Genomic DNA, 16,725 nt, shown 5'->3' on the forward strand with positions numbered 1-16,725 from the left:
CTGCCTGACCTAGATTTTTTAAAAAATATCTATAATATAAGGGTCTTTTATTCCCTACTCCCAAAGGGAAATAAGCAACCTAATATCTGAACTAGAAAAATATAATCCTGGATATGAATTATAAAGATTTCCACTGCTTCTATAACACAACTCTTCTTGCTGCAACATCTAAACTTGGTGTACCTCAAAGAACATGAGGTCATACCCCTCCTACGTGTCCTAGAGGATTTCCCGTTTAATTGAACTACTTCCCCTTCAACTCTTCAGTGTGGGGGTGAACTTGCTATTTATATAGCATGAGTCTGTTGCTTCCCTTATGAAACTCACAGAAGTGACAACAAGCCAGGAAGGAATGGAGAGCTGAAAAACAAACTTTTAACAATTGTTTCAGTTTCATCTTAAACACAACCTATACAATATTCATATTATCTAATGATCCGTATATACATAGCGACTTTTTGTTTAAGATTAAAGTACAGGCAATTCTACCGGTACCATTAAGGCTATCTTTTAAAAATCATGCTTATTTCAATATACAAATGTATCTAAGGATCAAATTTTCATTGGTTAGTACTATATAAATAAGCTAAATAAGTTCGTGTGTGTGTGTGTGTATGTGTGTGTTTTCATCAATATGTTCTATCTGGAGAGGCTATTGTCTATATATGAGTTCTGAAAAAACAAAACCACTCTATCTAAACAAGGTTATAAGCTAAGCTTTCATTTTTATTCTTGGTAGCTCAATTACACTCCAGACTAGACTTTCTTAGTGATTTATCAGCAAACAACTGTCCTAGGAATCAATTATATTTTCAGAATGATTAAGTTCACTATACATTTGTGGGGGAGGGGAGAAGGGCACGGTGGCTGGACCTGCCTAGGAGTCCCTATTGGCTTTTGACCCATGCTTGCTATCTGTCCCTGGGCAAGTCCCTTAAACATTCAGTGCTTCAGGCAGCTTTCCAAAACTAGAAACAGAAGAGCAGTTGTTAGATCTACAGTTTCCTCACCTTGAGGCTCCTGACCTGGATTGAATACTAGATCCAGATACCTCCTCCTCACTCCCAACAAAACAGCAATTTTTACCTCTATGAAACAGAGGGGTTGGACTATGGTCTCTCAACTCTTCTCTGGCTCTAAATTGTACAATCCTTAGTTCAATAGGTAAGCCATATGGCATTTGAAAGGAAGTTTGAAACCAGAGGCAGGGCAGCACCTCTCCCATTGCTGAAGATGCATCACTGTCTTGAAACTGGGACTTAGTACAAAACCAAAGTACACTAGAGTGTCAAGATCCATGGTGTCCATACTATGTGACAAAATTTAAGGAGGAATCATTTTGTAAAGGGGTCTTTTGAAATTTCAGCATTTTATCTACTTGACAGGAGAAAACATAGATCTACCTGGAGCTACATATTCTATCATACGCAGTGTTAAAATCCAGTTCCTAAAAATAACATATGTATTTATTTATATTTTATATCCTACTGTAAAGGACATTCAAGTATACCCCCAGTAGAACTTGTTTTAGACTGCTTAGGCAACAATACCTTAATCTTGGTATTAACACACATAAAAAAGAAGCTTTATGAAGTTTGGTTTATGCTAAGCAATGAACAAATGACTTAAGAAACAAAATTAAACTAAACCATTAGTGAATAAGAATACTTGATGATCAAGTAATCCAATCATAAGAGCTGGTTTGCTCAGGGATTACTCAATTTCACTGTTCCTGAGAGGAAGACAGGTGATTATATACTGGAAAAGGGATGAGGGCTAAGGGAATGAGAAGATACAACCATTCAAGTGAATTTCATAGAATCAAAGAATGTGTTATTGGAATGGTGCTCAGTAGTCATCTAGCTCAACCTAAATCCAAATAGGAATCCCAACCAGAACACATAGGACAAGTAGGCATCCAGCACGTGCTCAAACACCTTTCATGAGAAGGAGCCTACTATTGCCCAAGGTAGTGTGTCCCACTTTTGGGCAACTCTGATGTGAAAGGAGATTTTCCTAACATTGAACTTTAAACATCTCTCTTTGGAACTTCAGCCCATGACTAAAGCAGGGATTCTGCCCTTTCTGGCCAAATAGAACAAGTCTAATTCCCTCTTTACTTGACAACTCCTCCCTACCCCCATTCAGTCTTCTCTTTTCCAGGTCAAACATTCCCTAGTTCCTTCAATTGTTCCTCATATGAAGTGGAAACCATTCTGTGTAAAGATTCCGGTATTTTGATATCCACTTGGCTCAGTGATATGGCAGTGTCATAGCTGCTACACTGGCTAAAATGATTTAATACTTTTTTCTATCCTCTAAGAGAATATACATTACTGCTTTCATAAACTAGCCCCTACTATCTCCTCTGAAGTGCCTAGTATTTGCTTATGCTGTTTCACTTATGCTGTTTTCACCCAAAAACATTTTTATAAACCTCCATGCCAACTCAGCAGAGTAAATAAATTATTTACTAAATTATCTTGAACCTAAAAGGCTTGGATTAGTCTGCAGTCTGAAGGTGGATACTAAATTTTAAGGGATCCCTGGGGAAAAGATAGTCTATCAATAACTTTTGCCATTTTAGGCCAAAAAAAGTTGTCACATTTGGAAGAGGTGAAATATTTCCTCTTAGAGTTAGTATTCTTAAAATTTCTTTATTTATCACTAGGATGCACTATTATTCATTTATAAAAACCTCACCAGAGAGCGCGAGGCCAGGATACAGTCCATTTAATTGAAAGAGGACTGTGACTCAACACAGACACCCTGGTAGGGTAAGGGAGCTGTTATTTTGCCAGTGTCTTCCTTTGCTCACAGATTGCAATTTCCACTGATTATGTATCAGATAATACTAAGAACCCCTCTACTCATCACTGGGGAAGAATTTAGAGGCTGGCTGACCAGCATACTCACTGCATGTGTGTAACAGTTAGCTGCATGTTCATAGCAAGTAGGTTTGTAGCGGCTGTTGGCTGGGGCCCGATGGTTCATGAACCTGGTAAAAACAAACAGACATCACGTTAGAAAAGCAATGGTGAAGAATAGGTAGGCAAGCTTTGTACATGGCAGATAAGGTGGTGGTGATTAAAAATGCCTACTTACAAAACCAAAATATTGGAAGTTAGGGTGGGCAACTAGATGGTAATAGACTTGAAGTCAGGAAGGTCTGAGTTTAAATCCTGCCTGAAACGCTGACTTAATGGTTTGACACTGGTAAGTAATCTTAAACTCTCTCAGCCTCAGTTTCCCCACCTGTAAAAGGGGGAAAATACTACTAGCACTTCTCTCACAGGGTTGTTGTCAGTATCAAATTGAGATAACGTGTGAAGTGCTTTGCAAACATTAGCTAAACAAATGTTACCTATTTTATATAATAAATGCTGGAGGAAAAAAAGAGTAAAGATATATACTAAACTGACAGCAAAACATCTGTAACATATCTGATTGTTTAGCTAATTGTTCCTTTGGTTCATTTAAAGAAAAAATTAGACCTCCCCCAACTAATAATGTGTTTTTCTAGATGTATACAAATGCAAACACAGAGCACTCTTCTGGTCATTAAAACACAAAGAAAGATAATGCATTTGAATGGTTTCTATTATATTGCTCAGAATATTCAGGTTAGACACCCTTCCATATAAACATCCCCAGTTGTTTTCTGCACACTAACTGTTTAGGTCCCAGAGCCCTAAGCCCACATGATTATCAGAGCTGTCCAACTTGTTCCTCAATATTATGTTACAAAGAACAAGTTCCCACAGCGGGCGGGTGTAAATAAATGATACTTTGCTAGCTTAAGCCTAACATAAGTAGGTAGACTGTTCCCTGCTCTCTACATGAGTAAGTGAGGTGGGCTCCAAACCTCATCAGGAGTACCCATTACTTTTCTTTTATCCTAATATGAGAAAGTTGAGTTTTCTTTTGGACAAGTTTGGCTAACAATTTGAGAAGCTGACCCAGGACAATCAGCACAGGACCTCTTTTCTCTTTGGAGGGCTGCTTTCTCGAAAGATAAACAAGGTTCTTCCATATCTGAAGGGAATCCCTAAATCTAAAGAGGAAATCTGAAGGAGCTTACTATCTCACATGGCAGACAGTACCAGGTCAAACTAAGCAGACATATTTAGGCTGCCCTAAGCTAGACCTAGCATTTGAATCCCAAGCTATTAAAAACAAACAAACCAACCTATTTTTATGCACAGATGAAAACAAACAAACCTACTTTGGAATCAAGTAAGATGTGGTCCTGAGAATGATGCATGAAAATAAAGGCCTCCTGGAGTGAATTATTTATTTGTTTGTTTGTTTGTTTGTTTGTTTTGGTGAGGCAATTGGGGTTAAGTGACTTGCCCAGAGTCAGGAAGCTAGTAAATATTATGTGTCTGAGGCCGGATTTGATTCCCCGTAGTCTTGACTCCAGGACTGGTGTTCTATCCACTGTGCCACCTAGCTGCCCCCAGGAGGGAATTTCTACATAGATTGCTCACCTACACAATGATCATAGTTTGATTGTAACCTAGACTGATCGAGATGCTAGCCATTTCACAGGCACTCAAAAAATATTAGTTGAACTGCATTTACTACTTTGTTTGGAAATTAATTGTTAAAGAACTACACAGTGAAGAGCTGCAAAATTCTTTTAAACTGATGTCTTATGTCCTTGTGTAGACTTCACGTAACATTTTTGGTCTCTTGATAATCCTTCAAATAATTTTGCTCATTTCCTTCAGGACCAATGTGTTGCCATATAGGTCTTATTAGGAGAAAGAAAAATAATTACACTCTAGGGAAAAGTGCTTTAAAAGCGTCCAAAGATCCAACACATCATTAAGTTCAGACATAGCAACATATCTGTAAGTAGCACACCCTACCAGGAACAACTTTATAGGGTAAATGGCAATGCCTCAGGAAGGCTGACGTTAAATTAAATTGGCAGCTCTCAAACCTAGGGTGGGGTTAAGCAGGAGTAAAGCCACCCACCATCAAGACTGATACTAAAATAGCAGTTTATATTATTGTTGGCTCACAATTAGAAACAGAGACTCTTACAAAGAAACAGATACAAATTGTCCTAAAATTCTTCTAGACACAATGAGACATTATGGATTTACACAGAATGATTTCTTTTACCCCCACATTGAACAATGCATGTTAAAATAACATTAAGTTTAAGGGAAAAAATACTACACCTGTTCTCCTCCCCCTCCCTCCCCCCCCATGCCTTAACTTTAATGGACAGCAAAGATGTGATATAAGATTATCAGCTACTCTCCTTTAGAGCAGGGGTTCTTAATCGGAGGTCCTTGAATTTTTTTAAAAAAAAGGGGTTGATAACCATATTTCAGTATACTTAGTTTAATTTGTAACCCTACATATTTTATCTTATGCATTTACACACATTATTTGGAGAAAGTGTTTATCTCCTATGGTCTCATCAGAATGCCCAAGGAGTCCATGACACAAAAAAGGTCAAGAATCCCTAGACCAGAGTATTTCTTTTTTTCTCCTTCAAAAAGTACTTTCTAGAAGTACAGTGAACCTTTAGCATCCCTGCTCTAGAAGAAAAGTTTTGAAAACAATTGTGTTGTAATTTCCCAACTTCCTGCCAGAAGCCAAACCTCCATACACTCCATTCTGGGGTCAAAAAAAATTGCATCTAAGTCTAACTAGAATAAAGATAGAATTGAATTTGAGTACAGAAAAACCAATTCTCACACAAACATAAAGATCAAGAAAGGATCTTGTGTTATAGTAAAAAACATGCTCCCCTTCTTACGTGGATATTGATATACTCTACAGGTTACCTAATATTATAGCATCAGTAGGAAACATATCACCTTCCTGAAGGAGAAAAACAAACCACACCTGGGTAAATGATGGCCATTTACAGACTTTAATCAAGGCAAAAATGTTTAAGTAGGGAAAATATTAATCCTTCAGTTCTAGAACTTCTCCCTCATCCTTTGGGGCCATTTTCTCTTTTTTTGTCCCATCTGCCCAAACCAAAGACCTCCTGCTGCTTCCCCAAAACCCTTTGCTCCATCCAGGCTGCTCCATCTTCATCTCTCCTCTCTATTAAAATGTACCTGCTCTGGAATTCATTTTGCTTGATTATGTATATCTGTTACAAGGGCTTTGTTTGTTTGTTCATTTTAATGGGGAGGTGAGAAAACAGGTTTTTGTTTATTGAAAAAAAAAGTTAAAAAAATAATAACCTCTCTGTGTTCTTTTCCTACCCTGCTCTCACTTAGCTTTGGAAAACTGCTAAAAAAAAAAACCTGATTCACAATGAAATATGAATAGCCAATATACCATCTGTTAGCCTTCCCAGGACCACCAAGTACAAGTTAATAAACAAGGGATTCCTGAAGACTGTAATGCCTGAATCCAAGTAACACATCTCCAATAATGGAAAAGAAGCACTATGACAGATTAAGGGAAGGGAGTTAAAAGGGAGGAGGGGAGACTGACCCAGTGTGCTCTAAATTATATTACATAGGCAACTGCCTGGATAGATGTAATATCATCCCTACTCCAAAGTTAAGACATCTGATACCTCATGTTTTGAAATAAACACAAAATTAGAGAGGAATCCTATCTGTAGCATTCAGTGCCTCTCTCCTTACTGGGGCTAAAAAAAAAAAAAAGAGTGTTGTGGGAAGAGAATGATCAAGACTCAAGACCTGCAGATTAGTTCTGGTTCTTGGGCTCCTTCTTGCTATAGTAGGGTATTTTCTGAAAGCAGCTTTGAAAATCACAAAGGATCTCACAGGATTAGTAGGAAGAATGCCCTTGTTTCTGTAACATTAATACTATCCCTATCTTAACAGGAAAGCGATACTCCATAACAGTTTTGTTTCTTTAAGTTCAGCAAACTGCAGGCTCAATTTAACAAAAGGAAACATTCTACTTCATTTAGAATTAGACTATGTTTGATACACAACAACAAAAGTGTCCTTTAACAGGAACCAAGGCCCTGAGCATAATAAATTAGCCTTCAATCCAATCATGTTATGAATAATATCAACCTACCATGAATACTTCCATACTTTTACATATTAGTTGTCCTCTACATTATAGGACTTAATTGAAGGAATAGTTCTTCAAGAACAACTTCCATCATCATGAGGGATTCAGACTATAAATTGTTCATCAGGATGATGGCCTAATGGCTCATACAATTTGACCCTCCCCTTCCCCAAAGGGTTCCAGAAAGTGCTACAACATGAAAAAATGAAGTTAATGGGGAAAGTGGAGTGCTTGAGGAGTGTTCCAAAAAGGCTTTTTCCTATGTACTGTTTTTAAACTGTTAAAACAGCCACATAATATATCTATTGCTAAGAAATAGGCCACGCTTCTTTTGGGTAGATGTAGCAGAGTACAAATCAATTTCAAAATCTCAAGGGAGAGGCAGGGGGAAAATCCAGAGAAATAGGAGAAAATGAAAATCTGAGGGGATTAGTGCTATGTGATCCTGGAAGAAATACTGCAGGTATTAGGAGAGGTGTTAGGAAGAGGAGTGGCTGGTAATTGCGAGTCCGTGGCAGAAAGAAATGTGGCCATTCTGGGCCCCAAATAGAATGTTTACACCTTTATGGTTTTAGCACACTAAGTATAATGCCTCCTTGCAAACTCTGAGACTGAATTTTCCTCATAGCCCCATTCTGTAGAAGTTGAACAATTCTGGAAGCTGACCCAAAGTCACAATAACAGAATTTCCATTGTGGATAACCTGGTAGAATGTTTAGTGTTTTCCTATTGTGTGCACAGCTAGAAACTACAGTTTAACGTAATGTCTCCTAAACTAATTTGGCCATGTAATGCTTTGGGACTTGAGATATATTGAAAACTTATAAATGTTGACCTAGGAAGTGTAGAATAAAGTAATATTTGAGTAAAGTTGAAAATTAAGTCCACTTTCTATACTCTCCCCCCAGCCCCCAAAATTCCCAGGTATTTGTGATACATATAAGGAAAATGTCAGTCATTTTGTCAGCAACTTTTCTGTTTAACATTGCTAGCTGCAATGAATGCAGTGGGGACACATTTTGAAAACCCTAGTCTAATGAAATGTTTTCACTGAAAATGCCCCCATTCACTACATGCTGCTCTATATTTGACTCATACTTACATATAAATATCCTGACTACTTCTAAAGCTATGAGAAATGCCTTCCTTGTCTTCTCCCCTCCCCCAACTTACCCCTTCAAAAGTATGCCGCATAGGCTCCTTGGCATGTTAGTATGTGAACTGGAGAGACAGGACGCTGCTCTCTTTTGTTAAGTGAGACCTTTCAGTCTCATTGTATTCTCACACACAAAAAACGTCCAATAAGAAATGGAAGCACATTTTCTATGGAATAACAGTGAATTCTGGGATGTGAAGAAAGCTAGGGTTACCACTTAAGACTGAATGTAAAGGCTACTGGGAGAAAATAGAAGACTACTGACAAACCTGGAGGCAGTGATTTCAATAAAACTGCAGCTCCTTTCTCAAACAGGAAAATCAAAGGAGGTATATACACAGAGAAAAGCAAAACCAAATTGAATAAACCACAGGGATAGAGCAGGCCCAATCATGCACTTCATTTTCTTCCTTTTTTGTCTCCACACAGGGTTTGTTTTTGCAAGTCTTCAGTTCTAACATCATTCTGACTAGAACAGGGCAGAAAGCTTGGTTTTAATTTAGGGGTACTTACTGATAGAAAGTTCCAAGAAGTGGGAAAATTCTCAAGCAAGCAGTTGACTGGAATACTCCTTATCACTAAGAAATTAGTCTGTCTTAACCTGTCATTCTCCTAGTAAATGTGACCAACCTTATTCCTGCTCATTTAGGAGGGTAGTGAATCAGGAAGGAAGTTAGAAGCCCTGAATGGGTAAGAAATTTGTGGGGGAACTCAAATAGAAAATATCAAAGAGGATCTTTTATTCAGAGAAAAATTAAGGTTGCCCTTCCCCCTTTTCTCTGCTACAAATAAAGCCTAGAGGTCTATAAACCCAAGACATGAACCAAAATTGGTCCTCACTCCAGTGAATCCTTAAAAGGGCTTGAAATAGCAATGCTCTCAAAATTCTATTTCTCCAGTCTCACACGACAATGCCTTTTGCTGCTCACTCCGGCTAAGCTAGGTGCATAAAAAGGGGAAGTCTGCGTGATCCAGTCAAAAGGCACATGGATGAAGCGTGGCAAGAGCCACCGGATAGGTGACCCTTCACCCACTTAAACTAAAAAGGAAAATCTCTTCCCCCTGCACCCCCAGCTTCCTTTCGGAAACTATGAGCAAATCCCCCATCTATTTCTAGCGTACAGAGGAAAAGAAGCCCGAAGGCAAAGCCAGGCTCTCTCTCAGCCTCAGTGGGATCCTAACCAGCTCTTTCATGAAGGACCAGCCCGGGCTTTCCTAGGAAGGTCTGGGTTTATCTTTCCCATTTCCTAACCCGAGAGGGCCAGAGAGCAGGTCCCTCAACGCTGAAATTAACATTTGGCTTCTCAGTGCCTAAGAATAGCACAGCCCGAGGATGCTAAGCCAAAGCATGCAGTGGCAGCTAGGGCTAAGCGGAGCAGATGCTGCAGTAGCCTGACTCAGTTTACCTCCCCTCCCCCACCTCAACCCTCCCGGCTATGAAAGCCGCCCTTAAAAGCAGCCGGGGATGCGACAGAGCTGGGGAAACGCTCAAGGCTGAGCAGCCCCGGCTTTGCCTTTCTGAAGCTTTTACCTCGACTCCATGAGCTGCAGCCACAGGGAAACGACTGCCTGGGCCCTGGACCCCCAGCGAGTCCGGTGGTTATGGATCCAGGGGCCAGCCTAGGACTGGGGGCGAGGGGGAGCAGGATTGGGAGAGAGGCAGAGAGAGCTGCGCTCAGACCCTGCCCCTGCAGCCTGGGGCTCCCAGGCCATATAGGGCGAAAGAACGGGCTCCCTAGCGCCCCGCCGCGCGGCTGCACCGAGATCAGGCAGGGACTGGGGCGAGGGTGGGGGGAGGAGATCCTGGGAGATCCGGGGGGGGCAAAGAGAGCCGCTGTGAACAGCTCCGAGGGTGCGTGGGGGGGGGGAGAGGGAAGACGGAGGAAGGAGGAAGGATTCCCTTCTGCGAAGGAGAGTTCCACTGGGGACATCCTACACAGAGATGGGATCCACTCCAAGAGACCCTCTGAAGGAGGGATGAGGATGCGGGCTAGGGATCAGCTCTCGAGGGAAATGGGCGAGAGATAGTGGAGAGGGGCCTGGGATCCACTCCAAGTGTGGGCAAGGGGGGAGGGATCGCCCCCCCTAGGGAGAGATCTTGGAACTGGAGCTGAGATCCAGTCCTAGAGATCTCCTATAGCAGGGGGTGGGACGGGAATCTCCCTGGGGGAGAGATACTGGAGCGGAGATCCACCAGCAGGGGGTGAATTGGGACCGCCCCGGGGGGAGAGATCCTGGAGCTGGAGGTGAGATCCACTCTTAGAGATCTAGCAGCGGAGGTGGAATGGGATCGCCCCTGGGGGAGAGATCTCGGGGAGGAGAGAGCCTGGTGGAATCCCCTCCATTCTGGATGCGAGAGGCGGGGCAGGGTCGGAATAAGGCCTCGGGGAGCCGGTGCTCACCGCTGGAATCGGCACTTGAACCGCATGGATGCTCCGGGCGCCTCGGGGGCTCCGCCTCGGCTCTTAGCGTGGCTGGCCCCGCGGGCGCAGGGCCCTCATCTCCCGGGTTTGGGCTCAGGCTGCTCCAAACGCGGCCCGCTCGTCCGCCCGCCCCCAGTCCCCGCCCGAGACAGCTCTGCCGGGCTGGGGCTCAACAGACAGGGCCGGAGGGAGGGCGACTGGGGTCCGGGCCGGGCAGGCCGGGAGGCGGCTGGGGGAGGCCGCTTAAACGGCCCAGAGCCTCCCGCCTCCCGGGCTCCCCCGCCCCCGGAGCCCCCGGCCCCGCCCTGGAGCCCGGCCCCCCAGAGCCCCTGCCCCGCCCACTGTGCGTGCCGCTCGCGTCACCATCCCGCCCGACCAATCAGAGTGCGGAGCGGCCGCGGCGGCAAACCTGTCATTCATTCGGGTCGGGCCTGGGAGGAAAGTGGTGAGGCTGGAGAAAAGAGAAAGAGCTGGGGAAGAGGATGGGCGGGGCCAAGGGAAAGGGGCGGAGCTAGAAGCGAGGCTGGAGGAAGGGCTGTGGAAGAGGGGCAGGGCTAAAGGGAAGGGGGCGGAAGGAGGAGCGAGGATGCAGAAAGACCGGGGCACGGGGAGGCGGGGTTAAATGGAAATAGGGCAGAGCGAAGAATAAGGATAGAGGAGGGACTGAGGAAAGAGGGGCGGGGCTAAGGGAAAGGGGCGTGCCCAGGATGGAAGGAGTTAAAGAAGAAGGGAGAGGAAGGGGGTGGTGATGCTGGTACGAGGGGAGGAGACAAGTGAAGAGACAAGGAAAGCGAAGGGTGAAGTTTGGCTACAATGAGCTGAGGGAATGTTAAAGCAAGATGAGAAGCAAAAGAAGCGAGACTGGCGGAGCTGCATCATGGCGCAAGTGGAAACGACAGAGTTAGAGAACCGGAGTTCAAATCTCTTCTCAGTCACTTATGTTCAATGGACAAATTTTTCAGTAGGGCAAGGCAGGCGCTAGGACCCCTGCGGCTAGCTTTAAATCTCGGATCCTATGCTTTTAATGGAAAGAACACAGAACGTGGATTCTCAGGACTGGGGTTAAGATTTCAGCTTTGCTGCTTATTAGTGTAGGACCTTGGACAAAGCACTCAACTATTTGGGCCTCAACTATCTGTAAATTTAGAAAGTTGGACTAGATCAGGAGCTGTTAACCCGGCCCTGTGAACTTTCAAAAATATATTATGATAACTATTTCGATATAATTGGTTTCCTTTATGACCTATGCATTTATTTTAAACATTTACAAATATTATTCTGAGATGGTATCCATAGGCTTCACCAGGCTGTCACAGGGGTTACATGATGCAAATAGGTTAAGAATCCCTGGACTAGATAATCTCCAAGGTCCTTTCCAAATTAAGGAAGAGAATTTGAAAGAGCCCAGATAAAAAGGATCATGGAGAGAACTGGAAAATGAAGAAGTCATCAAGGAGAACAAAAACCAAACAAACCCTATAATATATCAAGATATGACTGTGTCTTTTCTCTCCTCCCCACTCCATCCTCCAGTTTTCTTGCTAATAATTTCCACTGAATTTTAGATTAGATAATGAAAGCCCCATTTGTTCAATAAAATATACTTGATTCAGGGCTCTCTCAATAGTTTTGAGCAAGATGAGCAAGCTAGGAAAAATGATTAATTTTTCACACCTGTCCAATCTGTTCCACCTTGCCTGCCTTCCCGTTTTCCCCTATCCAAAACCTAATGAATCTTCTAGTGCTACTAGTGTTCGATCACTCTGCTTTCTATCAAGTAAAAAGGAGGCCCAGGATAAATGCTTTCATTCAATTTTTAATGATTTCCTCCTACCCCAGGTGTGCTGGTAGATGTTAAACAATTCCCCTTCTCTACCCCCCAACTTTGTATCCCTAGCATCTAACATATAGTAGGTTCTTAATATATGCCTATTCAATAAGTCAGTGAATGAATTGCCACCACTAAAAGAGCATTTCTCCCCCTACAGAGCAAAACTTGAGGTCTTCCACTCTATCATCTATTAATAACCCTTTTTCTCATCCTGTCCTCCCCCCCCCAACCATTTGCATGTACTGTTCATCAGCACAACTAAACTGTACTGTAGCATGAGTGAGTTTTAGGGTAAAAATTAGATACATTAGGCAGCATGGTATAGTACAAAGTACCCTAGATTTAATGTGAGACTACCTGGATTGAAATATCAGCTCTGCCACTTAACGTAACCTATGTGAAGTTGGCCAGGTTTCTTCTCTTTGGGTCTTTAATTTCCATATCTATAAAAGGAAGGGGTTGGACTAGACCTCTAAGGCCCTGTTCAGCTCAAAATTTATGATTTTAGGGGGCACCATAGATAAAGTGAATTCAGGAAGACCTGAGTTAAAAATCTGGCTTAGTTACTAACTATATGACCCTAGGCAAGTCACTTAGCCTCTGTCTGCCTCAGTTTCCTCATCTGTAAAGTGAGGACAATAAAAGTACCTACCTTTCAGAATTTCATGAGGATCGAATGAGATAATATCTGTAAAGTGCTTTGCAAACCTTAAAACACTATTTAAATGCTAGTTCTTCTTAAAGTACTTCATGAGCTTTAAAATGCTATATAAATGCTAGCTATTTTTATTATTCTTCAGTTGTATCACCTCACATGTGCAGTTCTTGTTATTCACTAAGCTTTAGTCTAAGTAGTGCACAATCTTTCCCAGAGGCTCTGTGTTGTAATATATATTTTGTCTGCAGTCCCATTCCTCCACAGCCCCAAGCCTTGGTGTTAATAATATGCTTGATTAGTCTATCCAACATGCCCCAAATTAATGTATTATATTTCTCTCCTTTTAGTCTTTGAAAAAGTGAAGTCTTCTCCTGTAAAATGCATTTACTGTGTGGCAACTTTCCTACCACTATAGCTTGAGTGTAAACAGCTGCTCCTAAGAAATGCTATTTTCTTTCTGTATTTATTGTCTGGCCTTTGACATAGTCTTTTTAGAAATGTAACTCTAGCTCCTTTTTACTTTCAATTAGCAGACATTCTGGGTTTTACTGACTACTCTTCCCCCCTACCATTGCCCCACACCACCCTTGTTTTCTAAATGAACACTCCCAGGTGGCCTGATCAAAGGTCCCCTTCTCCTTTTCCCCTCCTCCCCCATTTCTGCTGGTCCATCATATTCCCCTTTCCAATATTCCCATTGAGATATTCCTGATACATATATCTGCTTGTTAAGATTAACTCCCTGCCTTGCCTAAGGAAGTTCTAGGAATTTTGATTTGACTTAAAGCCTGAAGGAACCTTAGAAGTTCCTTACAAGTAAGGAAACTATCTTTCTGGTGGTTTCTCTTATTGGTTCTAATTCTTACCTACATCACTAATGCAAAAATATGTTTAATAGGAATATATATGTATACCTTATATCAGATTTTGTGCAGTCTTGGGGAGGGAGGCGAGAAGGGAGGAGGAGAAAAATCTAAAACTCAAAAGCTTGTGGAAGTGATTGTTGATAATTCAAAATAAATTAATTAAAAATTAAAAAAAAACAAATAAGGAAACTAAGACCCCAGGTGGTTTAAGTGGCTTGACCAAGTTCACACAGCTAGTATGTGAGCTCAAGTCCTAGTTCTGTCACTTAGCAACAACATGGCTTCCTGAGCCTCTGTTTCCTTGTCTGTAATTCGGTAGAGGTAATACTTGTATGTTACCCATGCCTGGAATGTGTTCCCTTCTCACCTTCACTCCTTACCGTCTGGAATCCCAAGCTACTCTAAGCTCAGTTCAAGTACCATCTTCCTGCAACAGGCCTTTCCTAACACTCTCCACCCTTCCCAGTTTTGCACACCCTGCACCAATTGTTAGCACTTCCTCCTCTCCAACATTTAAATTACTTGGTTTTCTTTGTATATATACATACATATATATGATTATATGTATGTATTCATTTATCTATGTACATGTAGTTTCTTCCTTCCTTGAGGTCAGGGACTATTTTCCTTCTTGTCTTTGTAGCCCTATTGCATTTCACTACTTAGCTCAAAAGGTAGTTGTGAAGAAAATGCTTTATAAATTGACATGCACTGTATAAAAAGCAGTTGCTCTTATTATTGCAATTGTTGTTTTGGATACTAAAGACTGAACATTTACATGCTGTGACAGGTACATTTGTGCCTTTATCCTCTTCTAGAAATGACACTACAATTCATAATCACAGTGAAAAGGGATGATTCAGAATCATCAGTGAAGGTATTAGTTTGGATTAGTGTTGGGAGGGTATTCCCCCTCTATCAGATCACACCTACTTCTGAAGAATATGCTAAGAAATATATTTAGGCTCATAGATTTACAACTAGAAGGGATGTCAGAAGTCATCTAGTTTTATTTTACAGATAAGGAAACTGAGGGTCAGGGTGGCTAACTGGCTTGCCCAAGTAATATTGATATTAAGTGTCCAAGCCAAGACTTCAACCCAAATCCTCTGACTCTTTTCATTCTAACACATTGCCTCTTAATTATTTCTCTCTCTCTCTCTCTCTCTCTCTCTCTCTCTCTCTCTCTCTCTCTCTCTCTCTCTCTTTCTTTCTTCCTCCTTTCTTTTCTCCTATGTCCTTCTTTTCCTTCCTTCCTTCCTTCCTTCCTTCCTTCCTTCCTTCCTTCCTTCCTTCCTTCCTTCCTTCCTTCCTTCCTTCCTTCCTTCCTTCCTTCCTTCTTTCCTTCCTTCCTTCCTTCTTTTGTTCTTCCTTCCCTTCCTTCCCTATCTTTCTTTGTTTCCTTCCTTTTCTTTTTTTGAGAGGGACAGAAGAATGGGAATGGAAAGAGTGGAACTGGTAATGTTCTTATAGAAATTAGAGTGAACAGACCTGTAGACTAAAGGCAACTAATAACAGGGGGACTGGAAGAGAATGCAATAAATCCAAGAGATTCACGCTGAATGAAAAGAAACCTTACTTGTAAGGCATCTCACCTGTAACAAGTTGCTGTGTTCTGTTATTTCTACCCCACAAGTATTTCTTGCATCTGATCCTGTCTTTCGATTTGCACACCTGCTTCCAGTTCTGACTTTATTACTTTTCCTTTGAACTATTGAAATGAACTTCTAACTGGTCTTCCCACCTCAGGCCTCTGCCTACTCCAATTTACCAGGTACAACACTAATTTTCTGTAAAGCACAGCTCTGACTATGGCATTTCCAGGCTCAAAATCTTTCAGTTGCTTTCCATGATCTACAACATGATGTTTGGCATTCAAAGCCCTCCATAATGGGACTTCAACCTCAATGTGTTCCACGTTTCAGCAAGACTAAACAATTTCCTGTTTCCCAACCATCTTACACTTTTCTGTTCCTCTGGTTTTGATCAAGGTGAGAGGTAGTATAGTGTAGTAGAAAGAGTCACAGATTTGTAATTACATGACCAAGACTGATATTGGCTTGGCCACTTGCCAATTTCATGATCTTGGGCATCAGTTTCTTCTGTAAAATAAGGGTAAAAGCTTGAGGTTTCACTTCATGCTTAGCAAATTGGCAAAGATGACAAAAGATGCAAATAAGCAATATTGGAGGGTCCAAAGGAAGACAAGCACACAAATATACTTCTGGTAGAACTACAAATAATAATAATAGCTAGCATTTACATAGTACTTCAAGTTTCACAGAGTACTTTACAAATATCTCACTAGATCCTCACAACAACCCTGGGAGGTAGGTGCTGTTATTATCCCCATTTTCGAATGGTGAAACTGAAACTAATGAAGGCTAAGTAGCTTGCCCAGAGTCACAAAGCTAAGAATGCCTGAGACAGGATTTGAATTCAAGTCTTCCTGATTTCATGTCCAATTCTCTGTTCACTGTGCCACCTAGCTAAATTGGACCAACCATTTCTGGAAGGCAGTTTGGAATTATGGTAGAATTCTTTCAATCACATGGATTCCACAAGATGGTCAAAGAAAAAAAGAAAGGCTCTATATACACCAAAATATTCACAGCAACACTTTTTGTAGAAGCAAACTAGAAACAAAACAGGTGCCCATTAAGTAGGAGATGGCCAAACAAATTTGTGTTTCATGAATATAATGAAATAGTGCCATAGCCTAAGAAAATGAAAAGTATGAAAAATTCAGAGAATTATCA

General features: G+C 41.7%; 1 protein-coding gene across 2 annotated transcripts in view; it reads right to left on the reverse strand.

Moving 5' to 3' along the window:
• MMD (monocyte to macrophage differentiation associated) overlaps nt 1-10,889 on the reverse strand; it is a 31,061-nt gene extending 20,172 nt beyond the window's left edge. Inside the window, exons 1-3 of one of the 2 annotated variants that reach the window (XM_020991936.2) lie at nt 10,591-10,889; nt 9,720-9,814; nt 2,917-2,998 (exon numbers count right to left, since the gene is read on the reverse strand). In XM_020991936.2, the coding sequence (XP_020847595.1) occupies nt 2,917-2,998; nt 9,720-9,730 (93 nt within the window). In that variant the 5' untranslated portion in view covers nt 9,731-9,814; nt 10,591-10,889. The remainder of the gene's footprint in view (nt 1-2,916; nt 2,999-9,719; nt 9,815-10,590) is intronic. The other variant, XM_020991935.2, reaches the window with a different exon arrangement.
• Nucleotides 10,890-16,725: the final 5,836 nt, after the last annotated feature.

Source organism: Phascolarctos cinereus, unplaced genomic scaffold (genome assembly GCF_003287225.1).
Source record: "Phascolarctos cinereus isolate Bilbo 61053 unplaced genomic scaffold, phaCin_HiC Scaffold_5;HRSCAF=322, whole genome shotgun sequence".
Classification (NCBI taxonomy): Eukaryota; Metazoa; Chordata; class Mammalia; order Diprotodontia; family Phascolarctidae; genus Phascolarctos; species Phascolarctos cinereus.